This window comes from Muscardinus avellanarius (assembly GCF_963383645.1).
Source record: "Muscardinus avellanarius genome assembly, chromosome: 21".
Classification (NCBI taxonomy): Eukaryota; Metazoa; Chordata; class Mammalia; order Rodentia; family Gliridae; genus Muscardinus; species Muscardinus avellanarius.
Window position 1 is genome coordinate 7,321,366 of NC_137807.1, and position 25,868 is coordinate 7,347,233.

The 25,868-nt window shown below is 43.0% G+C and overlaps 1 protein-coding gene across 1 annotated transcript in view; it reads right to left on the minus strand.

The window, feature by feature from the left end:
* NAA25 (N-alpha-acetyltransferase 25, NatB auxiliary subunit) overlaps positions 1-25,868 on the minus strand; it is a gene marked incomplete at its 3' end in the record, with an annotated part of 59,727 nt that overhangs the window by 15,302 nt on the left and 18,557 nt on the right. The window contains exons 7-16 of the mRNA XM_080717668.1: positions 25,511-25,589; positions 22,390-22,501; positions 21,758-21,847; positions 19,725-19,894; positions 17,463-17,575; positions 12,017-12,224; positions 10,781-10,870; positions 7,984-8,164; positions 7,134-7,233; positions 1,163-1,314 (exon numbers count right to left, since the gene is read on the minus strand). Coding sequence (XP_080573794.1) covers positions 1,163-1,314; positions 7,134-7,233; positions 7,984-8,164; positions 10,781-10,870; positions 12,017-12,224; positions 17,463-17,575; positions 19,725-19,894; positions 21,758-21,847; positions 22,390-22,501; positions 25,511-25,589 — 1,295 coding nt within the window. The remainder of the gene's footprint in view (positions 1-1,162; positions 1,315-7,133; positions 7,234-7,983; positions 8,165-10,780; positions 10,871-12,016; positions 12,225-17,462; positions 17,576-19,724; positions 19,895-21,757; positions 21,848-22,389; positions 22,502-25,510; positions 25,590-25,868) is intronic.

Below are 25,868 nucleotides of genomic sequence, written 5' to 3' on the forward strand. Positions count from 1 at the left end.
GTGGCGCACGCTTGTAATCCCTGTGCTTGGGAGGCGGAGACAGGAGGATCGCGCAGGTTCTAAGCCAGCCACGCTGGCGTAAGAGACCCTGTTTCCAAAAATAAAAATCGGTCTGGGAGTGTAGTCCGGAGGTAGAAGGGCTTCCAGGAACCCCAGCACGACCAAAATAAAGAAAGAAAGAAAGAATAAAGAATAAAAACTGAGCCAAGTGTATAGAATATCCCTGGATTCAATTCCAATACCACAAAAAAAAAAAAAAAAAGAATAAAGGAAGAAAAGCTGAGAAAGGTTTTACTCTTAAAAAGTAAGAGCTCAGCTGAGTGTGGTGGCGCACGCTTGTAATCCCCACACTTGGGAGCCTGAGACAGGAGGATTGAGCAGGTTCGAAGCCAGCCTCAGGTACTTAGTGAGGCTTTCAGTAACAGGATAGCAATTTCAACCTACCGAGACCCTGTTTCAAAATAAAAATACAAATGTCTAGGGGGGTAGCTCAGAGGTAGAATGCCCCTGAGTTCAATCCCCAACACCACAAAAATAAAAAATGCCCTATTTTTTATTTTGAAACAAGGTCTCGCTAGGTTGATGAAAGTCTTACTACTGGCTGAGGCTTGTCCTCGAACTTAGGATCCCCCTGTTTCAGCTAAGTACTGGGATTACAAGCAGAAGCCACCATGCCTGGTTTGAGATCATATTTCAAAATAAAAAATAAAAAGGGCTAGGGGTGAAGCTCAGAGGTAGAATGCTCCTGGGTTTAACCCCCAGTCTCACCCCCCCCAAAAAAGTTAAGGGTTCATACAAAACAGAACCAAACACAGATCATGCTGGCTTACTACAGAGCAAGAAAAGCCTCCGGGGAGCCCAACAGGGAATCACCACCAATTCCTGAAATAGCTGTCGGTAGGGAGAGCGCCTCGCGAGCATGCTATGGACCGGGGTCCGACCAGCGGGGTCTGCGTTGGATCCGGGTGGGGGCAGTGCTCTGTCACTCCTCATGACAAGCTTGAGGTGCTTGTTTGTTTTTTATCTCTGCCCCACTCCTTTTTCTTTCCCTTACCCTCATCTTCTCATTATCTTAAGCCTTAATGACACCCATGAACCCATTAATGGCTCTAAGCATGTGATCTAACACCTTAGTTCCTTGCTACCTCTTAGTAATACTTACATATTTGCTTCAAGTAGAAGGTCTAAAAGCATTCGCTCAGTACGAACTTGTGCAAAATGGAGAGAATTATTCAGCCTGTTCCTAAATGCGATAAACTCTGGGATCTTCTCAAATGCACCATATTTGTAAGCTTGAATAATATACTCTGAGGTCTGGGAAGGAAAAACATCACCTTGGTATAAATATCCCACAGGTCAGGAAATGTAAGCAAAATTTGCCACCAAATTGGAAAAAATACTCAAGCTAAAGTTAAGTCTTTGAAATCAGTCTTTAAAGATCTCGATTATCAGCCAGTTGTGGTGGCACACACAGCAGAATCGCAAGTTTGAGACGAGCCTCAGCAACGTAGTGAGATTCTCGGCAACCTAGCAAGACCCTATTTTACCTTGATTTCTTTTTCTTTTTTTTTCCTTGGGGTGGTACTGGGGGGTGGAACCTTTCTACCTCCGGGCTACATTCCCAGACCTATTTTTTAGGTTTTTATTTGGAAACAGGGTCTCTTAAGCCAGCAAGGCCGGCTTCGAACCTGCGTTATCCTCCTGTCTCCACCTCCCAAGCTCGGGGATTACAAGCGTGTGCCACCACGACCAGCTGCGAGACCCTATTTTAAACGAAAAAATTTAATAAGGGACTGGGGGCATAGCTTGGAGGTAGAATACTCCTGGATTCAACCCCCAGTTCTACAAGAAAAAAAAAATTCCACCATCAAGCAGAATGTCAGCTTTTTAAGTTTACTTTTTCCTCCTTCCTATACCTGAATCAAATGTCTTCTGCAGTAATATTACTAAGCATCATACCCAGCTGCTGCTACCATCCCATACAGCTTCAGGGAGTCATGTCTTCCAAAGCAATGGGACTGGAGGCTGTTATACCACATCAGTCGGTCAGTGCCATTCTGGAAGGGATATTACTCCATGCGTTTCCACATCTCAGGTAAGTTGCACTTCATATAAAGATCCCAAAGATGCCCGAATCCTATAACCCCCTTCCGTCCAAAATAAAAACCCTTTCCTTCAGAAAGACAGACTGCTCCTTGGTTTTATTTCTCTGTAAATACGGCACCCCTCATTGCATCAGGATAGAAGGAAGACACCAAACAAAAGAACCATAAAAATTAATGTCATTATCCATTCAGAGGACAGAAAGACTTCAAGAACCAGGTGTTTGGCTATTCAAGCTACCTAAGATCTCTGCTAGAATCTTCCATAGACACATGAAGGAAAACAGCACATGTGTTGTAATTATAGGTTAAAACATGTGTACAGATGCAGTGCTCCAAACAGAGGCAAGAGAAAGAATTCTCAGCAGAAACTCTGGTACACTAGAAGAAAATCTCAGGGAAGAAAGTTTCACAAGTGTGAACCTACTCCATCAGGACCAAAAGACAGGAGATCACCCTTTTGGGCCAAGGAAGGTGTTTAGCTCAAAGCTGAGGTCAGCCCCACACTAAGCTCTTCCTAGAAATGCCAGTCTGTTTACACTGCCTCAGTCACTCCACTCTGCCCCCATCTCCATTATGTCTGAGTAATTCGCCCAATAGGAAAATAGGCCAATAGTCAACAACATACCCTCTGATACACAGCCTCGCAGGGTTCATTTCAGGCCGCGGGATTGCGCCACGGGCGCTAATTCAACTGCATTCGATGCGGCTTTTAAACCCCCATGGGACACCTCGGCGAGCTGTTTGCCTGCAGTATCTGGAGAAATTAAAGACGGACGGACACAAGAAAATTAAAAAGATTACTTGTGATCCTGCAGGTTTAAAGGACTATCTGAAAAAGCTCAAGTGTACCTTCTAGCTTGATTAAGGACAGTGATAGGTCCCATCAAGGGAGGCCAGGACACTAAGCACATAAGCCTATCCTATGGCCCCTCGGTTGAGAAGCAAGGTTTACTATCTACCCTTACAACAGGAACTAAGTTGAGGGAAAAAAATGGGGAACACGATTCAGCAACTGATCAGGACAGAAATGTAACTTTGGTAATTCTAAGCAAATGATAAATTACAGTACCAAAATAGGCTATGACTAAAGGAAAGAACCCAGCTTTAATGTGTGTAGGGGCAGTTTTGATTTCTAAGTAGTACGTAAAATACGCCTTTAGAACAATGACAACTGCTTTTAAAAGAAAAAGAAGGGCCCACAATGAGGGAATGCAGTCTTCAACAAACCAGCACAGTGGCTGCAGTCTGCTCCATTTGCTTAGATAGTCCTTAAATACCACAGCAGAGTAACACTGCGGAGCTGGGCAAGAGCCTGGGAGGTGCCGGAGAGCACAAAGGCTCTGCAAGTAATAGCATTTTAGGGTGCAGTCCCCCGGAGGAGCTGCAGGCAAAACCAGAAAACACAGGCACTTAAGACTTCTGAATGGTTTCCATTGTCCGTACCTATTTTCAACTCATTTACGCACCAATCGATGTATTATATCCCATATGGATTCCTGAAATGAACCCTGGTCACTGTAAAAATGAGCAAAACACATGGATATTGGATCTCAAAATAAAGGCCTTCATGAATACCTAAGTTAGGAGATTTTAAGGGAGAATGTCACCACTGATTCTTGTACTGTGAAAAATCTATTTCAAAGTAACATGACGGCAGGCAATGACCTATCTTGAAAGAAAATCCCTATGCAGACCTTCCGAAGAAAACACGCCCATAGCACAAAACCTTCCTAAGAACACTGCGTTTTTCCTTTTGAGGAGTAGTTTTCTTTCAAAGAGCTGTTAGGGAAATGGAATAACCTCAGTCACCCAAGAACACAGCATTTGGGGATTCCCAACACGACCAAGAAAATAAAAAGGTGAAGAACACGGAGTCTGGCTCTGCAGAGAAGCGATTCTAAACCTACGAGAAGGTTCAACACACGAAGTGGGACTGTAACTGAACAGCTTTAGATTCCTTGAGGAGACAGCCCACACTATTTCCTGATATGGGGAACCGGGCAGCAAGGTCAAGGCACATTTTTCTTGCTGGACTGTATTTTGCTTTTGCCTCCATGATCCCTAGAGAGGATTTATGTTAATATGATTATATTAGCCCCAGACAGGGAAAGGCTGCAATTCTATCGGGCTCAACATGACGTACATTCAGTTGAATTAATCACTCCTGCTACACACAACAATCAGCAAAACAAAGATACAAAAACCTGAGGACAGCGGGCGCAGTGGCGCACACTTGTAATCTCCGCACTTGGGAGGCGGAGACAGGAGGATCACGCAGGTTCCAAGCCAGCCGCGCTGGCTTAGGAGACCCTGCTTCCAAATAAAAATATAAAATAGGTCTGGGAGTGTAGCCCGGAAGTAGAAGGGTTTCCAGGAACCCCAGTACCACCAAAAACAAGCAAACAAACAAACAAAAAAACCTGAGGATAACACACCCTAAAATTCCTCCTGGGGATCTCTTTTCCCTCAATTACAATATTTTGTTTGTATTTTGGAGTTGTTTTATTTTTCTCCCCAAAATTTCTCCACACACAATATTTGTAAGAAGAAAACAATAAAGCCTACTATTTATTAGTATAATTTAATGTGACTTTATTGACCAAATCCTCATGAATAATATGGTTCTTATAGCATGCTGGATGACTGAAAAATAGAAGGAAAACCAGCCATCAGGCTTGAATGAGTCCCTTATTTTTCCTACTACCTCACACTATTTAAGAAACAAAACGTTGGAAAGGATTTTTCAGTTAATCAAATATGCATTTAACCTCTTCTTTATAAATAGTAAGTGAGAACCAAAATAATGAGATCCTGAGCCAGGCATGGTGGCGCGCGCTTGTAATCCCTGTGCTTGGGAGGCTGAGACAGGAGGACTGCACAGGCTCAAGCCAGCCTCAGCTACCTAGTGAGGGTCTCAGCAACTTAGTGAGACCCTCTTTCCAAATCAAATATAAAATAGGGATGGGAGCATAGTCCGAGGTAGAAAGCCTCTGGGTTCCACCCTCAGTAACTCAAAAAAAAAAAAAAAAAAAAAAAAAAAAAAAAAAAAAGAGAGAGAGATGTGAAGAAATCAACTCACTTGACTGTGAGCTAGTGGAAACGCCCTGAAGACAGACAAGGGCAACACAGATACTTGAGCAGACAGTGGGAACTCACAGACTGGTAACTCAGCCGCCTGCTCACACTTGGAGATTCTGATGCCTGCTACCCTAGAGATGCCTTTCTGGCCTCTAGACAAACACCTCCTAAGCAACGTGCTTGGATGCTAACACCCACTTGCCTTTCTCCCTGATAAGAGCTATATTAGAAAATAATGTCTGGACAGAGATACCAGTCTTCGGGGGACACATCAGGCTGATACCCAACAGATGGTCACGATCTCCGTTTACACAGAAAGCTAGCTATCCGCCTTACCAGAGCCCTTTAAACCAATCCCTGAGCCTGGTCAGAACTTATGATCAGAAGAACAGACCTACAGTCCATTACTCACAAACAATTCTGCCCTGCTTTCTATTTAATAAACACCTATAGAATAGATGGAATATAGATGAGCCAGAATTATTATGATTAAAACATCCTCATGAGTGCTCCCCAAGAACCCCAGGTAATAGCTTCCTTGCCAAGTTCTTTAGTAACTCATAGACCTTGAGAATGAAAAGGATGGGCAGGTATCTGGAATGGCCAAGGCCCAAGCAATGAGTCTTAGAAGTATGTGAGAATCCAGTAGGCAGTGCCCCCTCTAAAGACAACCTTCTCTCCACATTTGTACTTAGCAATTTTGCAAGGTTGGTCACCTGAGTAAAGACCATCTTGTTTTCCCATAAAAACCTCTGCTTAACCAAGTAGAGCCCCAGTCTGCTTGTGGTGAGAAATATGGTGCAAATCCCATCCTTTCACTATGGCACAGAGAAGTTCTCATTTCTCATTTATTATTACTTTTTTTATAACTACCAGGGATGGAACCCAGGGGTATTCTAATACCCAGGGTATTCCAGCCCTATTTTTTATTCTTTATTTTGAAACAGGGTCACAATGAGTTGCCAAGGGCCTCACTAAGTAGCTGAAGCTGTCCACAAACCCAGATCCTCCTGTCTCAGCCTTACTAAGGCTGGGATTACGAGCATGTGCCACCATACCCGGCCTATTATTACTTTTTAAAAAACAATCCCAGTGTAGTGGCACACGTTTGTAATACCAGTACTTGGGAGGCCAAGACAGGAGGATTGCAAGTTTGAGGAGAGTCTAAGCAAGTAACGGGACTCTCATCGACCTAGCGAGATCCTATTTTCAAATAAAAATTTAGTTGAAGGTGTAGGCTCAAGAGGTAGAATGCCTCTAGGTTCCATTCCAACACCAAAGACAAACAACCAAACAACAACAACAAAACCCATACAACTGACCTAAATTTCCAGAAAAATCCTTCAACTGGTCAATTTTATAATTCAATACAAGTACACTCCTGTTGGCACAGAGCACAATGGATGTAAACTTCAGAAAAAATGGTAGCAAGCCAGGCGTGGTGGCACATGCTTGTAATCCCAGTAACTTGGGAGACTGAAACAGGAGGATCACAGGTTCAAGCAGCCTCAGCAAATAGTGAGACTCTCATCAACCAAGCAAGACCCTGTTTCAAAATAAAGAACAGCTGGGGTATAGCTCATGGGTAGAATGCCCCTGGGTTTGACCAGTACCCAAAAAGAAAAAAAGAGAGAAAAAGAACTAAAAGAAGAAAATAAGGAAGAAAAAAAAAAGCATAGAAAACAGAAGCTATCATAAGTTCTTACATGGTATCCCAGGCTATCCAATCTGTAGTTTTAAATACAACTTTCCCAGGATTCTATTCAACATACCCAACAACAAAGACAAATACCTCTACTTCTACCTACCAGACTCGGACAGTACACTCATGGCCTAAGGGCCCTGGGCAATGCATGTGGTGCTGACACAGGGCACTTGTCACCCACGGCAGCGTTCTGACTCATGTGCCCGGGCGCACAAAACCACAGGAAACACTGACTTTTCACTTACATCTTTCTGGTTGGAGTGGAAAAACCTGAGTGCGAAGTTGCAGGACTGGGATGCCGCAGCATACTGACCTAGTGATTCAGCATATCGGGTCAAGAGATAACTAGGTGGGAAGAAAAGAAAAAAACCATTATACTTACACAGCTCTCACATTAAATACTACACTTCCAGTTACTATGGCAAACACACAGTACCAAGAAAAATTACAGCATCCTGCCACTTCAAGTAATCTGATGCAGAGGCTGAAACTTTTTAAAAAGCAAGCTCCACTGCACTCGGTGGGAGGCCTAAAGTTCTATGCCACCCTTGCCTTAGATGCCGAAATTAATGGAAAATAAAAGCTCTGAGAGGACAATGCTGTCTTCCTAAAACAGCACCATAGGGAGAGAGAAAATGCCCTAAGGTGATCACAAGAAAGAGCCAAAACAAAGCCAAAAGGATGCCTTGGGTCAACAATTAAGTACACACGTCAACCTCAAATGAAGGCAGATACAAAAACTTCAAAATAACGTGCAGTAGAAGGAAAGGGCCAAAGTCCACGGCTGGTTTGCTAGGACTGTAGTTCAGTGGCAGTGTGTGCTTCGTACGCTTGAGGCTTCAGGTTCAACCCCAGCATCAAAAACAAAGAAAAGTGTGCTGCACATTGCCTTCTCTGGAAAACACAATGTCATTTCCAAACTGCAAACTTTAAAATTACCACAAAGCACTAGGAGATATAAACTCATGCTTCGCAAAGGGTTGTAACAGGTGAGTATTTCATGTCAAAGACAACTACACTGCTATTCTACAAGTGAGAAGCCACACCCTACCCTGTATGGCCAGCTGCTCACTATTCAGAGTATACACTACCAACCCGATGGTGTCGTGCTGGATGTGCTTGGCATCGAGGCTGGAGTAGAGATCCACCACTGGCTCAAATGCACCCAGCATACAGTAGATTCTAACAAGCAGCAGTTTGAATTGAGCATTGGAAGGGCTGTGGGTCAATCCTTCTTCCAGCAAATTCAGGGCCTGCCACACAGTGGTCTCATCACCTGAAATCAAAAAAGCATTATACAATGAATCCGACAGCAATTTTTTGTGTGTGGTACTGGGGGTGGAACCCAGGCTTTTCTACCTCCGGGCTATACTCCCAGACCTATTTTATACTTTATTTGAAAACAGGGTCTCACTAACTTGCCGAGGGCCTCGCTAAGTAGCTGAGGCTGGCTTTGAACCTGTGCGATCCTACTGTCTCAGCCTCCCAGGCACTGGGATTACAAGAGTGCCCCATCATGCCCATCTGACAGCAATATTTTTAAAACACAAACAAAAAATTTACTCACATCATGACCTACTCTATTCTATGAATGAGCTAAGATGGCAAAGAACAAATTTTAGTGTTTTTTTTTCGGGGGGGCGGGAGGGGGGGGACAGAGGTTGAACCCAGAGGCATACTACCTCTGATTTCTACTCCCCAGCCTTATTTTTATTCTGAAACAAGGTCTTGCTAAGTTTTTTTTTTTTTGGTGTTTTTAGGGTCTACAGATGGAACCCAGGGGCATTCGACCACCGAGCTATACCCCCCTGCCCTATTTTTTATTCTGTATTCTGAAACAGGGTCTCACTAAGTTGCAGAGGGCCTCACTAAGTAGCTGAGGCTGTCCGCGAACTGTGATCCTCCAGTCTCAGCCTCCCATAATGCTGGGATTACACATGTGCGCCACCACGCCCGGCTTTCTTGCTAAGTTCTTGAAGGTCTCACTAAGCTGCTACAGCTGTCCTTGAACCTGTGATCCTCCTGTCTCAGCCTCCCAAGCTGTCTCAGCCTTCCAAGTACTGGGATCACAGACATGCACTGTCATGCCAAGGACAGAACAAATTTTAGATACAGACTTGCAAATAAAATAGGAAAATTTCCCAAATAGGCCCTCAATAATTATGTCAGTCCTTATATACAACCTCTGCACAAAAGACAGAGATTTCAAGTTCCCAGATATTGTGGGTAAGAGTTATAGAATTTCACATTCCGGGAAGAGATAACTCTAAAGAACTGGAGTCCTCCAGACTTCCTACTTAAGGACTTTTTTCTGTAAAACTCCAGAGAGATATTCTTCACAGATGTCATTTTGCTTTCATATGTAACTCTCCTAACAGAATATCATGTGATACTTGAAAAAAATTATTACTAATAACCAAACTGTGAGCTGGGTGTGGTGGCGCACGCTTGTAATCCCAGGATTTGGGAGGCTGAGACTGGAGGATCGCGGTTCGCGGACAGCCTCAGCTACTTAGTGAGGCCCTCTGCAACTCAGTGAGACTCTGTTTCAAAATAAAGAATAAAAAATAGAGCAGGGGGTGGAGCTCGGAGGTGGAATGCCCCGGGGTTCCATCCTCAGACCTGCATAAATAAATAAATAAAAGGTTACATGCATCAACAGTTGTAATGATGAAGTGACTTGTCCTTTAGATCTACCTAAAGAAAAAACTACCAGGCATGGTGATGCACACCTGTTAATCCCAGTACTTGGAAAGCTGAGACAGGAGGATCACAGGTTTGAGACCAGCCTCAGCGACTTAGAAAGACCCTGTTTAAAATAAAAAGAGGTGGAGGTATAACTGAGAGGTACAGTGCCCCTGGGCTCAATTCCCAGTACCACATACACAAAAGTAGACTTAGGACCGTAAGTATCTTAAGAATCTGGTGATTTGGGCAGAGGGTTAATTTCTTTTTTTTTTTTTTTGGTGGTACTGGGGGTGGAACCCAGAGGCCTTCTACCTCTGGAGTATATACTCCCAGACCTTTTTATATTTTATTTGGAAACAGGGCCTCACTAAGTTGCTGAGGCTGGCTTCGAACCCGTGCGATCCTCCTGTCTCAGCCCAGAGGGTTGATTTCAAAGGATGCTATAAACTATGCTAAAAATGACTGGCTTGATCCTCAGGAGAGCAAGGCCACCTCTGAAGGATTTGAGAAACAAGGCTGGTGGCAGGAAAACAAAATGCTCAGTGAAACGTCCGAGCGGCAGGGCTGTGCTCACCATGGGCTCACCAGCCTTTTTTTCCCCCTGTATTCTCATGAATAATATGCAATATGTACCTAAAGGTGTGCCTGTCCTCCCGGCCCCGAAATTAAAAAACTCCTAGTAGGAGAAAATGTCTGGAGGGAGGACAGAAGACGACCAGTATGATCTAGAGAACCGTCCTGCCCTTTGGCAGTTATTCACACTTTGCTTTTGCCATGCATTCTATTTCTGTCTTAAAAGGACCAACCAGAACTTACTAAAAAATAATGCATCTCCCTGCATATCAAAAACTTCAAGTGAGTAAGAAGGGTCATTTAGGTGCATGATTCTATCCATCTACTTTTCATCCATTTCATATGCATTTCTCCCTACTTTTATAATGACCCTTTTACAATCATTACTCACTATCCAGACACATTTAAACACAGAACAGTGGTCCATTATTCTGACTATCCACTATTTAAGATTATCCGGATTACTAGAAGTGAGATAAACTGGGAACTTGATTTCTTATAGAGGCACACTAGAGAAGGCAAAAAAGAAATAGAAGAAAATAAAATTAGTGGACTATGGAATCAGTCTAAGGAAAGAATGCAGCCCTTTAAAAACAGAGAGTACAGGTAAAATGAAATCATGGTGACTCACCTGTTTCTCTCCATATATCGATAAGCACATGGACAGCAAGGAGACAGTAATAGTCACAAAACTGCAATTCTGTTTTCAAACAGGATTTCCCTATATGAAAAAAAAGATCACATCTATTTCAAATATTTATTCAACTATTAGTACCCCAAAGGAATTTTTTTCTTTTCTTACACTAAGGATTGAACCCAGGGCGTTCGACCTCTGAGGTACATCCCTAGCCTTTTTTTTCCTGCAGTACTGGGAATTGAACCCAGGGTATTCTCCTCTGAGCTACACCCTAGTCCTATTTTTTATTCTTTTTCCAAGGGGGTCTTTTTTTTTTTTTTTTTTTTTTGTCTTTTTGGAACCAGGGATCAAATCCAGAGTGCTACACCTGCAAAGCAGGCCCTCTGCAACTGAACTACATTCCAGCCCCTATTCCTTCCCTCTTCCTTCCCCTTCTTTCCTTCCTTTTCTCCTTCCTTCGTGGTACTGGGGTTGGAACCCATGGGCATTCCACCTCTGAGCTACAACCCCAGCCCTACTTTTTTATTCTTTATCTCAAAACAGGGTTTCACTGAGTTGCAGAGGGCCTAAGCAGCTGAGGCTGTCCATGAACCAAGATCCTCCTGTCTCAGCCTCCCAAATGCTGGGATTACAAGTGTGTGCCACCACGCCTGGCTCAGGACTCTATGTTTAAGAAAGTCTTTGCATCATGGATGATGGTCTCCCTACTTGATAAAAAATATTCCCCACAGCAAACTCATTAAAATAGGTTACTATAAGCAGGGCCTGGTAATCCCAGTACTTTGGAGGCTGAAATAGGAAGTTCACAGGGTCAAGGCCAGCCTCAACATCTTAGCCAGGTCCTCTGCAACTCAGCAAGACCAAATCAAAATAGGACTGGGGGAGCAGCTCTTGAAGCAGAATGCCTCTAGGTTTACTGCAAAAGAGGGTACTACAGGTGTTTTAAAAACTGAACTCTTAGAGCCAGGCTTGAGAGCACAAACCTGTAATCCCTATACTGGGGAGGGTGAGACTCGAAGATCACAGGTTCAAGGACAACCTCAACAGGTAGTGAGACTCCCATCAACCTAAGAAGACCCTGTTTAAAACTAAACACAAAATAGGGCTAGAGTGTAGCGCAGAGGTAGAGTGGCCCTTGGTTTAATCTCAAGTAACACAAACAGACACACAAAACGAGCTCTACGTCTTAGGAGATCAAGGGACTACTACACATTTTGAAAGAGTGCTTACCAAACTCTAGTCCATGCTGGTACCTTAACATCAATTCTCTGACCACACTCAATTTCTGATTTTTGTCCATGGCGTGGTACAAGCCAAGTAACCTTGTCAGCTGCACCACACACAAATGCTGCTGCAGGGCACGGGTGTCGGCAGGCAGTGCCAGCTTAGCCTCTGTCGGTGTCGACAAAGGAACAACTCCAAGTAACTGGTTAATAAACTGCAAGGTGAGAAAAGAACACAGGTCTCAAAACTCAAACTATTGTTTAGCCAGCCAGAGCTAGCAGAAATTGAAATGATCTACAAAAGGGCATCAGCCCTATGTTTTATTATTTTTAAAACAGGGCCTAACTAAGTTGCAAAGGGCATCATTTAGTAGCCGAGGCTGTCCTCGAACCTGCGATTTTTCTGTCTCATCCTCCCAAGTACTGAGATTACAAGGGCTAGAGAAAAACAATTTAAACATTCATTGCTAGCCAAAAGAATTTGTCAAGAGCTGGGCGTGGTGGTACACGCTTGTATTCCCAGCCTTTGGGAGGCTGAGAACGGAGGATCACAGTTTGTGGACAGCCTCAGCTACTTAGCGAGGCCCTTCACAACTCAGTGAGACCCTGTGTCAAAAATAAAAAGACGCCGGGCATGGTGTCGCATGCTTGTAATCCCTGCGCTTGGGAAGCGGGGACAGGAGGATCAAGCTGGTTCGAAGCCAGCCTCACTGGCTTAAGAGACCCTATTTCAAATAAAAAATATAAAATAGGTCTGGGAGAGCTGGGCGTGGTGGCACACGCTTGTAATCCCTGCGCTTGGGAGGCTGAGACAGGAGGATCACACAGGTTCAATGCCAGCCTCAGCTACTTAGTGAGGCTCTCAGCAACTTAGTGAGGCTCTCAGCAACTTAGTGAGACCCTGTTTCCAAATAAAGTATAAAATAGGTCTGGGAGTACAGCCTAGAGGTAGAAAGCCTCGGGGTTCAACCTCCAGTACCACCAAAAAATAAGTAAATAAATAAAATAAAGAATAAAATAGGTCTGGGAGTTTAGCCCAGAGGTAGAAGGGTTTCCAGGAACCCCAGTACCACCAAATTATAAATAAATAAAAAATAAATAAATAAATAAATAAATAAATAGACTAGCCAGGCGTGGTGGCACACGCTTGTTGATCCCAGCATTTGGGAGACTGAAACCAGAGGATCGCAGTTCAGACAGCCTCATCTACTAAGTGAGGCCCTCTGCAACTTAGGTGAGACCCTGTTTCAAAATAAAGAATAAAATAGGACAGTGGTGTAGCTCGGAGGTCGAATGCCCCTAAGTTCCATCCCCAGACCCGCAAAATTAAAAAATTAAAAAATTAATAAATAATAAATAAAAATAATAAATAAGTAAAAAGACAAAAAACTAGGGCTGGGGGTAGGGGTATAGCTCAGAGGTAGAATGCCCTTGGGTTCCACCCTCAGTACCTCAAAAATAATTAATTAATAATAATTGTCAGTACCATGTACTGCAGGATGGAAACATTGACAAAAACATAAAAGGTTTCAGAAGTTATAGCATTATATACATAATAATAATATACAAAATATACATTGCATATATTATATACATAATACATATATACATTGTAGCAACAGAAGGTTTATTTAGGAAAACTAAAAAAGAATAAACAGCCAAAAAATCTTTTAACCTTAAATGTACAATTATATTGATTTACACATGAGATTATTTTTGATACTTTGAGCCCAAGGGTTCACCCATACTAAGGAAAACAATCTATAACTAAACTACACCCCAGCCCTTTTGTTTTGAAATAGAGTCTCCCTAAATTTCAACGGTTCATCTTGAACTTGGGAATCTTCTATCTCAGCCTCCCAAGTACTAGGATTACAGGTGTGCACCAAAATGCGCAGTGGTAACATTTAGTCTTTTTTTTTTTTTTGGCAAGTCTGGGGGTGGAACCTAGGGGCGTCTTCGGAGAGAACCCAGGGGCATTCCACCTCCGAGCTACTAAGCTGCAGAGGGCCTCACTAAGTAGCTGAGGCTGTCGGCAAACCGCAATCCTCCAGGCTCAGCCTCCCGAATGCTGGGATTACAAGCGGGCACCACTACGCCCGGCTAACATTTAGTCTTAATGCCTTCTTTGGTAAATGCTAAAGAAAAATCTCCCAATTATGGAGCAATATGCACACTCTTTAATCCAGTCTGTGTAACGTTTCTTCTGTGCAAATTTTTTTTTAAAGTTAGCATCAAACCGGGCATGGTGGTACATTCTTGTAATCCCAGTAGCTTGGAGGTAGAATGCCCCTGGCACGGTAAAACAAACAAACAAACAAAACCCTGTTCAAAATAAGGAACTGGGGATAAATCTCAGGGACAGAACCCCACAGTTCAAGTCCTAGTACTGCAAAGCAAACAAGAATGCAACAGCTAGCCAGCCGGTGCGGTGGTTCAAGTCTACAATCCCAGCACTATGGAGGTTGAAAGATGAAGACAGAAGCTTGAGGACAGTGTATGATAACTTAATACTGTTCCAAATAAAATGTAAAAGATAAAAAATATAGCTAGGGTTAACTCAGTGGCAGAATACCCCTTTTAATCCCCAGTACTACCAAAAACAAAAACAAAAAAAACCTCAGAATCCTTATTGTTTAGCTAAAAACTCCAGAGTGAAAAAAATAAGAGATTAAAATAATATCACCCAGAGTGAGCCCTTTCAGGATACATGGCTCCTCCTTAGAAGCTAATTACACTTTAGATCATCTGGCTCTTAATTCATCACAACAGCTCTTCTCAGCCTGAATCTATTTGAGTAGTTTACAATCCTTCAACATTTGCTCAGTGGTAGGATTTTTAGCTACAAGTCATCCTACTAAAAAGTTAAAAAGTTGTTGCAGCAAAATTAAAATTCACAGAGTAAGATGACAAAACTCACTTCACCACCTTTACATCCCCAGTCTAAAAGAACAATGACTGTCCTGTTACTGCTAGTATTCCAGTAGGGTTCCCGTGAAAAGATAAATTTTACTATACAGAGTCATGGGAGATGACGAAGAGTTTCGAATACACCAACTGGAGCTGTAGAGAAGGTTACTGGTACTAAATTCATGGACACAGACCTTCTTCCCCTGACGCAGCCCCACCCCCGAGGATTCAGCTTACAACGTGGGAAGCGCTCAGGATGAGATCACCTGCTCTCCAAGTCAGGATTAGCACAAAGCATGTGCAACAAGCCTGAACGAATCCATTCCACATGGTTATCCAGATTCTGCTTATCCCCTCCACTAAGGCAAAACCCAGTCTATTACTATTATTACTATTATTATTATTAACTATTATTATTAGCAGTACTGGGGATGGGACATCCAACCTCTGAGCTACAGCCCCAGCCCAGTTTTTATTCTTTATTTTGAAACAGGGTCTAACTGAGCTGCAGAGGGCCTCACTAAGTAGCTGAGGCTGGCCATGAACACAGATCCTCCTGACTCAGCTTCCTGAATGCTGGGATTACAAGCGTGTGTCACCACACCTGGCTGCAGTCTGTTTTTTAGAGAATAAGATCTTTCACTGACCAAATTCTGACTTGCTGGTCCCTGCTCTCCTCCCTTTCCTGCGAGATGGCTTCTCCAGCACGGGGAGCAGTACTCTGTGTCACCCCCTGACCACACTCCATTCTTCCACACAACCACCTTTCTCCTCCAAACCAGACTCTCTCTACTGGCCAGATTTGGTGGCACACACCTATAATCCCAATACTTAGGAGGCTGAGACAGGAGAATTGTTGTTTCAGACCAGTCTTGATAATTTAGCAAAGAAAAAAAAAAAGGTTACACAGCACATGATTCCATTTATACAACATTCGTGTGTGTGTGTGTGTGTGTGTGCGTGTGTGCGCATGCGCGCGTGTGTGTGTGTGGTGCTGGGGATGGAACCCAGGGTTATTCTACCTCTGAGCTATACCTCATCCCCATTTTTTATTCTTTATTTTGAAACAAGGGCTCAATAAGTTGCAGAAGGCCTTCCTAAGTAGCTGAGGCCGGCCATGAACTGTGACGCTCTTGCCTCAGTCTCCCAAGTACTGGGATTACTACACAATAGTCTTAAAATGACAAAATGAAGCTGGGTGTGGTGCCATACACTTGTAATCAGAGAACGTGGGAAGCTGAGTCAGGAGAGTTGCAGGTTTGAGCACAGCCTCAGCAAGCAGTGAGATTCTCATCACTCTAGCAAGACCTTGTTTCAAAATAAAAAATAAAATAGGGCTGGAGGCATCAGTCAGGAGAATGCCCTTGGGCTGAATCCCAGGTACCACACGCCCATACACACACACAGACATTACAGAGATGGGAAATACATTAGCAGTTCCCCAGAGAGATGAGGGAGGAAAAGGTACAGAAAAGTGGCTATGGGTATAAAAGTAGAGTATGGGATTCAGATGGTAGAGCCATTTTGTATCCTGAATGAAGGGGTGGACACAGATATCCATGTGCACTACATATTGTATTTCGTAGATGCCACACACATGTACCTCAAAGCTGATACGTGAATAAAACGAGAAGATTACATCAACATCATTTTCCTTATGATTAAACAGCATGTTGCCATTGGGGCAAAGTTGAAGAAGGGCATATGAGATCTCTCCAGTTATTTCTTACAACCCCATAAATCTACAATGAGGCCAAAATAAAATGCGCGCACGCATGTGTGTGTTTGTGGTACTAAGGATTGAACCCAGGAGTATTCTATCTCTGAACTACACTCCTAGCCCTTTTAATTATTAATTTATGGTCCTGGAGATAGAACTCAAGACTATTTTCCCTCTGGGCTACACCCAAACCCTACCCTATTTTCTTCTTTTTCTTTCTTTCTTTCTTTTTTTTTTTTTTTTTCTTTTTTTGGCTGTACTGAGGGTAGAACCCAGGGGCATTTACCTCTGAACTACCATTATTTTTATTCTTTATTTTGAAAGAGGGTCTAAGTTGCGATGGGCCTAAGTAGCTGAGGTTGGCTACAAATGGAAGCCAGGGTCTCAGCTCTCGAAGTACTGGGATTACAAGCCATATGCAGCTAAAATAAAACCATCTATTTGTTTTTAAAGGAGAATCCAATCGTCTGTAAAGGATTTCGTTTTATTGCGGTTTGACCTTACTCAAAGCTGAGATTTCAGCTGGGAGTGGGGGTGCACATCTATACTCCCGGCAACTCCGGAGAGAGAGGAAGAATTACAAAGTCAAGACCAGCCCTGGCAACTTGGCAAGACGCTCTTTCAAAATAAAAACCATAATGGATGGGGATGTATCTCGATGGTAAAAAGAAACTGAACCCCAAGGCGACAGCACTTGTAGCCCTTGGCTTGCTAGGGCCGTCACTGCGCTACCGCAAGCCCACTGCCCCAACACACACAGAAGGCCCAAATCCCTAGTCTAGCTTCAATAAACAGAAGCTCCCGACAACCCAAATGTACTTACTTTTGTACACTGTGTAGCAGGCAAGAGGTCAACAAACACCTTAAGGTCTGTAAAACAACATGGTTTATCCCCAAACTTTTTAAAATACTGGAACATTAATTCCTCTGGGTCACCTAAGATATGAGGGGGGGAAAAAATCACTCAATTATTTGCAGACTGAAGCAATTCCTAATTTAAATGAGATCTCTTTTTATTTCTGGTAGCACTGAAGATTGAACCAAGGAGGGCTCTACTTCAGGGCTACACCCCTGGCCCTTTTTATTTTTCCAAAACAGTGTCTTGCTACGTTACCACCTTTATCTTCAAACCTACAATCCTACTGTCTTAGCCTCCCCAGCACTGGAATTACAGACATGTGCCACCACACCCAGCTGAAAAATATAACTTGAAAACATTTATTAGCCGGGTATGGTGGTGCACGCTTGTAATCCTAGTACTGGGGAGGCTGAGACAGGAGGATCGCAAAGGTTCAAAGCCAGCCTTGGCTACTGAGTGAGGCTCTCAGAAACTTAGTGAGACCCTGTTTCCAAATAACGTATAAAATAGGTCTAGAAGTATAGCCCAGAGGTAGAAAGCCCCTGGGTTTCATCTCTAGTACCACAAAAAGAAAAAGAAAAAATCATTTCAGTTAGTTTAAGGCCTGCATGGGAGTCAAAATAAGAAAGAGGGATGCTGTGAGGCATGATGGCACACGCATGTGATCCCAGTACTTGGGAGGCTGAGACAGGAGGAGCTTGGGTTTCCAGACAACCTCAGCTACTTAGTGAGGCCCTCTGCAACTTAGTGACCTTGCTTCAAAAGAAAGAATAAAAAATAGGGCTGCAAGCCGGGCATGGTGGTGCACGCTTGTAACCCCCACACTTGAGAGGCTGAGACAGGAAGATCATGCAGGTTCAAAGCCAGCCTCAACTGGCTTAAGAGACCCTGTTTCCAAATACAATATAAAATAGGTCTGGGGTGTAGCCCAGAGGTAGAAGACCCCTGGTTTCCATCCCCAGTACCACCAATATATATATATATATGGCTGGAGGAGGTTCAGGCTGGAGGTAGAATGTCCCTCTGTTCCACCCCAGCACCACCACAAAAAAAAAAAAAAAAAAAAAAAAAGTCTGGAAGATGGCTTACCAATTTCAAAATAAACAAATGCTTTTGTTTTAGAGGGTTAGTACTGGGGATTGAACCCTGGCGCATTCTTCCTCTAAGCCAGACTCTCAGCTAGCTTATTTTATTTTACTTATTTTATTTTATTTTTTATGGGTCTGGGGATGGAACCCAGGGGCATTTGACCTATGAGCTACACCCCCAGCCCTATTTTTTTATTCTTTATTTTGAAACAGGGTCTCAGTGAGTTGCAAAGGGCCTCACTAAGTAGCGGAGGCTGTCTGCAAATCGTTATCTTCTTGTCTCAGCCTCCCAAATGCTGGGATTACAAGCGTGCGCCACCATGCCCGGCTCCTATTTTTAACTTCTTTAGTTTGAAACAGAGTCTCACTAAGTTGCGGGGAGCCTAAGTAGCTGAGGTTGGCTGCAAGCACGTATCGTGCTGTCTCAGCCTCCTAAGTACTGGCATTACCAGCGTGCCCCGCCACACCCAGCATCTCCATCAACTTTTAACAAGGACCAAATTTATAATGATAAACATGGGGGACAGTTTCTTTGGATCTTTCTCTCTAGATGAAGCTGAAAAGAATGAGTTTATTATCTCAAATTTAAGCAAATTCAATGTATAATTAAAACTGTAAGCTGGTTCTTGGTGTGAAAATTAGCTGCTCATTTTGCAGCAGTCATGAGCTAGCACCGTACAACAGCCTGGTGGGCGGCGCCTCAGACCGCGAGGTGCCTGGCGGGAGCGTCTCAGGCTTCGCCGGCCGTCCTCCGGGCTCTTCAGGCCTCACTGTTTGCTCTCCCTGTAGCATTCTTGTATGGACAGTCATGAGTGCTCGGGGATAGATTCTGAAGAAAACTGTCATCTACTTCATGAAGTTCTGAAATGTTTATAAAAGTAGCAATTTGAAACTGTCTTGACTTTGCCAGGTCAGCAAAGACAGTGATGAAATAGGGAGACGTGACTACTAAGCCGCGTTGAGTGTGTGACGGAGGACTAATCTGGTAAGTGACCCTTAGTATTACCTTCGTGTGAGGAGGGTGTTTCCTCCTCCAAGGTGACTTTGCCACTGCAGGACTCAGACGTGAATGCCACACTAAGGTACCGGGTACCCCTGAATCTTGCCCAGGGTTTCCAAACACCACGCGGTGTCTTACCCAGTTTGTACTCGTCATTGCAGCCGTGACTTCGTAAACGCCGAATGAGCTCCAGTTTAGCTAGATGCGGCCCTCGGAGATGGCGAGGACCTCTCGATTCTTCTGTTATCCGATCTTCTATAAATTTCACAGCTTCTTCTGCAGAATAATGTACTTCTCCTTCTAAAGAGCTGGGTGTGAACACACGAGAGGTATTTTACTGCCTCCACCACCCTTCCTCAGAGTTTAAAGTCAAGCTTAATTTGATAATAAACTAATTAAAAATAAGGAATAGAAATGATAAGAAAATAAAAATAAGGATAAAAGAGAACTAAAAGCATACTCTAACAATAACAGTTTAAAAATTATTCCCAATTTTGACATTTGATAACTATAGAATGATTAACCACCTTACTTCTTTCTTAAAAAAAAAAAATGAGTAATTGGATATATATGGAATACTACCCAAAAATAGAAGCAAATTTTATTGCTTGAAGAACAAAGGTTGAGTAGCTGGGCTTGGTGGTGCACACTTGTAATCCTAAAATTTAGAAGGCAGAGACCAGAGAATCACAGTTCGAGGCCAGCCTCAGGTATTTAGTGAGGCCTTTTCAACTCCATGAGACCTTGTTTCAAAATAAAGAATAAGAGCTGGGCGTGCTGGAGCCCAGGCTGACACAAGAGGACTGCGTAGGTTTGAAGTCAACCTTGGCTATTTACTGAGGCTCTCGGCAACTCAGTGAGACCCTTTTTCCAAATAGAGAATAAAATATAGGGCTGGGGGTGTATATTGGAGATAGAATGCCCCGGGTTTCCATCCCAGTACCTAAAAAAAAATAATAATTTTTCTTAACATATTTTTTACATGCTTACAATCCCAGCATTTAGAAGGCTGAGAAAGGAGGATCACGGTTTGTGGACAGCCTCAGCTACTTAGTGAGAGGCCCTCTGAAACAAAGTGAGACCCTGTTTCAAACATAAAAAATAAAAGTTAAAAATAGGACTGGGAATGTAGCTGAGAGGTAGAGTGCTCCTGGGTTCCATTCCCAGTAACAAAAAGAAAAAAAGAAAAAAAAAAAGAAGAATTAAGGCTGAGAAAAAGTAGATGACTTAGTTAATATTATGAAGTCAACACTGCCTCATGAGTGGCATCACGGGTGTTGTGTGGTGCTGGGGAGTATACCCAGGGCCTTACGCGTGCTAAGTCCACAACTTACAACTAAGCTAGAGTCCAGAAACCACAATTGGGATCTTATATCTTATGTCTGTATTCACTTTTAAAAAAAAATTCCCATTTGGGCTGGGGGTATAGCTCAATGGTTGACTAGTTACCCAACATAAGGAAAAGCTTTGGGTTTGATTCCCAGCACCACATCAAAATAAATAAATAAATAAATAATATGCAGATAGGCATGGTGGTGCACACATGTAATCCCAGTACCTGAGAGGCTTTAACAGGAGGATGGCAGCTTCAAAGCCAGCCTCAGCTACTTAGTGAGGCCCTCTGCAACTTAGGAAGACCCTGTTTCAAATTAAAGAATAAAAATAGGACTCAGAGGTCGAATGTCCCTGGGTTTAATTCTCAGTCCCCCCCACCCCCCCAAAAAAAAAAATCCTGCCTTCTTTTCTCAGCCTCCCAAATACTGAGACTACAAGTATGCACCACCACACCCAGCACACAACCCTACTTTCCAATAATAATTATGTTAAAATATGGGCAGAAATAAATCTGGAGGGAAAGACACCAAATGGAAGGACATCTGGGAACTCACAGCGCTAGACTTCTTCAGTAGCAAGACTGTGATTATGATTTTTATTCAGGAATAAGATTATGTTTACGTTTGTCTTAAAAAAGAGGGTAAGGCCGGGCGTGGCGGTACACCACACAATTCCGGGTTCAATCCAGCACCTTACAAAAAGGTGCAGGACATTCTCTTAAACTTTGAAAGGGATAAGCTATTAAGAGACACAGAAAGAGAATTCAGTTGGCTTCAATGAAATCCTTGGCTATACAGTATTGACTGTGTTGTAATTCAGGAAGGAAGACGACTTACTGTTCCCCTTCAGCAGGAGGAGTCCAGGCCTCTTCAATCAGTCGAAAGACAGAATCGAAATAAGTCAGATAGAATTGCCAGTCATCTGAGCTAAAATCAGATTGAATGGGCACAGAGGATTAAAACCAAGTGGTGACAGACCTGCCTCAGGAACCATGACGCCAACTTGTGTTTTGAGTGTGATTTTCGTGTATGGTAGAAATGGCCCACCCAGCCCTCTGGGCTTCCTCTGCAGCCCTAAAAATGTAGTGTTCATGGGCATTTTAAAGTAAAAAACATTTAAGATATTATCCTTCCCTTCAATAAAATGTCCAGGTCCAGAAAAGTAATATTCTTAAAGAAAACTCCCACATCAGCACTTCAAAAATAGAAGTGGTATGTTGACAGAAAGGAAGCCTCAAAAGGCCAACACTGGATCTGCCCGAGTCCTAACTGTCAGCACTCACTCTCAACACCTGGGCTGCATTCAGCACCACAGTGTTGGTGCAAGCTCCACTATTCCCTTAACTGAAAGACGAGGGTTCACTGAAATATTTTTAAAAAACATCCGGAAAACAACTACTCAAGAATTCTCGATGCCTAGAAATCTCCTCACTATAGTCTCTTTCTACAAAAAGCAGCCATCTACTCACTTCTTTAGTAAGAGGCGCCGGGAAAGGGCATTGCACTCTGGCCACCTGCTCAGCTTCTTGTACATCGCCATGCACTTATTTTCCCGACTCTGAATCTCACTTGTCAATTTCTCTAGAATTAAAAAGTCATAAAAGGTGATGAGCTCGTTTCATTTCTACTCAAAGCCAGAAAAAAGTCCAATCATAAGAAAAAAAGAACGTTGCATTTTCTTATTCACTCTCCTAGAAATTGGGACCACTAGCCAGGCATGGCGGCACACAGCTGAATTCCTATACCTGGGAGGCTAAGACAGGTACATCCTAGATTCAAGGCCAGCCTCAGCAACTTAGTAACACAAAAGATAAAAAGGTCCTGGGGTGCTTGGTGAGATGACACACACCGGTAATCCTGATAACTGGGAGGCTGAGACAGAAGGAGAGCAGGTTGGACACCAGCATGAGCCAATTAGTGAGACCCAACAACCTAGTGAGATCCTGTTTTAAAACAAAACTAAAAGGATGGTGTAGCTCAGAGGTAGAACGCCCGAGTTCAAAGCACCAGACCAGGAACAAAAAAAAAAAGGAAAGGACCACTATGTTAAAAGATGTTTTAGCTGGGCGTGGTGGTGCACACTTTTAATCCTGGCATTTGGGAAGCTGAGACAGGAGGATCGCCGTTTGAGGACAGCCTCAGCTACTTAATGAGACCGTTTCAAAATAAAGAAAAAATAGGGCTGGGGGTGTAGCTCGGAAGTCGAATGCCCCTGGGTTCCATCCCCAGACCCACTATATATATACATATATTAAATATATGTATATTAAATATATATATATATATATATATATATATATTTTAAAAGATTGTTTTTACTAAAGAAAAAAAAACTCCTTTTCTCTTTATTTCTTTTTCTTGAGACAAGATCTGGATATGTTACCCAGGAAGGCTTTGAACTCACAATTCTGACTCAACCTCCAAAATAACTGGGATTACAGGCATGCATCACCAAGCCTGGCTTTAAAAAGTACATTTGAAGACTTTTTATCATCATTTTCTTGGTAGAATACAAGGATCCACAACATACTGGGCTGAAGATTCAACATGTGGAATATACTTAAAATCCCAAACAGCATCTAGGAATTGGTCAATTTAGCCAATCTATACCATTGTGAAACATCAAAGATATCGAAGTGGACTGGACTGCAATAGGATAAGTGATCTTTTTATTAATACTGATATTTTAGGTGGAAAATAAAAAAAAAAGGCAGAGCCGGACGTGGTGGCGCACGCTTGTCATCCCAGCATTTGGGAGGCTGAGACAGGAGGATCGCAGTTTGCGGCCAGCCTCAGCTACTTAGTGAGGCCCTTTCCAACTCAGTGAGATCCAGCTTTAAAATAAAAAATAAAAACCTGAGCTGAGGGTGTAGCTCAGAGGCAGAATTCCCCAGGTTCCATCCCCAGCAACCCCCCCCCCCCAAAAAAAGCTGAGCCGGGCGTGGTGGCGCACGCTTGTAATCCCCACGCTTGGGAGGCTGAGACAGGAGGATCGCACGGGTTCAAAGCCAGCCTCAGATACACTTAGTGAGGCTCTCAGCAACTTAGTGAGACCCTGTTTCCAAATAAAAAAAATAAAATAGGTCTGGGAGTGTAGCCCAGAGGGAGAAAGCCTCTGGGGATGAGCAAACAGGCAATCTAAAAAAGGAGAAAGGAGGGGGGAGAGGAAAATCTCGAAAACACACAATGTACTTAAACATATCGAAGTCAACCACTAAGCCAAGCAAGGGAAGGAGGGACGGGGAGGGAATGGGGTGGGAACTGGGTAGGAGTTAAATCAGTGATGTATACATGTATGTACACACAAGTTTTTTACCCCAATATGATGTATAAATATAATTCACCAATAAAAAATTAAAAAGGAAAGAGAAAGCCTCTGGGTTCCATGCCCAATACCACCAAAAAAAGAAAAAAGGAAAAAAGAAAAAAAAAGAAAAAAAGCTGAGACAGGAAAGTCAAATGTCCAAAGCCAGCCTCGGCAATTTAGAGAAGCCCTCCAAAACTTAGTGAGATCCTGTTTCTAAATAAGAAATAAAATCAGGCTGAGGGTGCAGCTCAGAGGTAGAATGTCCCTGGGTTCAATCCTCAGTGCCACAAAAAATAAATAAAAAAAAGAAATGAATCAAACTCTTCCCAATTAGCTAGAAACAGATAAGACTATAGTTCTGAGCCAGACGTGGTGACTGACCCTTGTAATCCCAATAATTAGGAGGATGAGACAGGATGATTGCAGGTTCAAGGATAGTCTCAGCAAGTAGTAAGACTCTCATAACTTAGCAAGAACCTGTTTCAAAATAAAAGTAAAATACGGTTGAGGGTGTAGCTTGGAGGTAAAATGCCTGAGTTCTATCCCCAGTACAACACACACACACACACACACACACACACACACACACACACACACACACACACGATTGTAGTTCTAACCAAATTAGGTTTGCTCCAATTTTTTTGAAGGAGGAAATACCAGGGATTGAACCCAAGGGCATTTTAACTCAAGTTATACTCCCAACCCTTTTTATCTTTTGTGGATACAGGGTGTTGCTAAATTTTAAAGGGTTTCACTAAGTTATTAAAGCTGGCCTCAAACTTGCAATCCTCCTGTCTCAGCCTCCCATGTACTAGGAATACAGGCATGTGCCATGATGTCTGAGTTATTTTTCTTTTTTGTGTGGTGCTGGTGATTGACCCAGGGGCATTCTACCTCCAAACTATACCCTTAGCTCTATTTTTTACTCTTTATTTTGAAACAGGGTCTCACCAAGTTGTGGAGAGATTCACTAAGTAGCTGAAGCTGGCCACAACCCTACTATCCTCCTGTCTCAGCCTCCCAAGTGTAGGGATTAAGGTATATACCACCACATGGGGCAGGAGGATTGAGGGTGTGAGGCCTATGCTGGCCTCACACCCTCAATCCTCCTGCCCAAGTTTCCTACATACTGGTATCAGAGACATTTACCACCACACCTGGCTTATGTCTTCATATCTTTTTATTTCTGTATAAGCATATCTTTTTATTTCTGTATAAGAAAGAACTTCTCTACAGTCAGCAGTTTTCATGTTAAAAAAACATATGTATTTTGAATGTACCTCCTAGTTTTCCTCTAATGACGTCCAAGGCTTCCTGGTACTTTCCCAACCGTTCCAAGATCATATAATAAAGTTCAACCTTATAGAAGAAACGATCATAAGTGCAACCATTGACATTTCCAATAAGAAGATAGCCATTTATATATTCTTAAAAATTATTTAGCAGAAAAGAACATGATCTTCAAATGCGATAATAATGATCGTAATAATCAGATGACAGACACTTGCCCCGTTCACATACACCTCCGGCTGGACACCCACACTAACTCAGCTCAGCACTGATTACGCGCAGCACGGGGCTTCTGGGGTTCACGGCCACACAGACGTCAGCACGGAACGCCAGACTGAACCAGAGTAA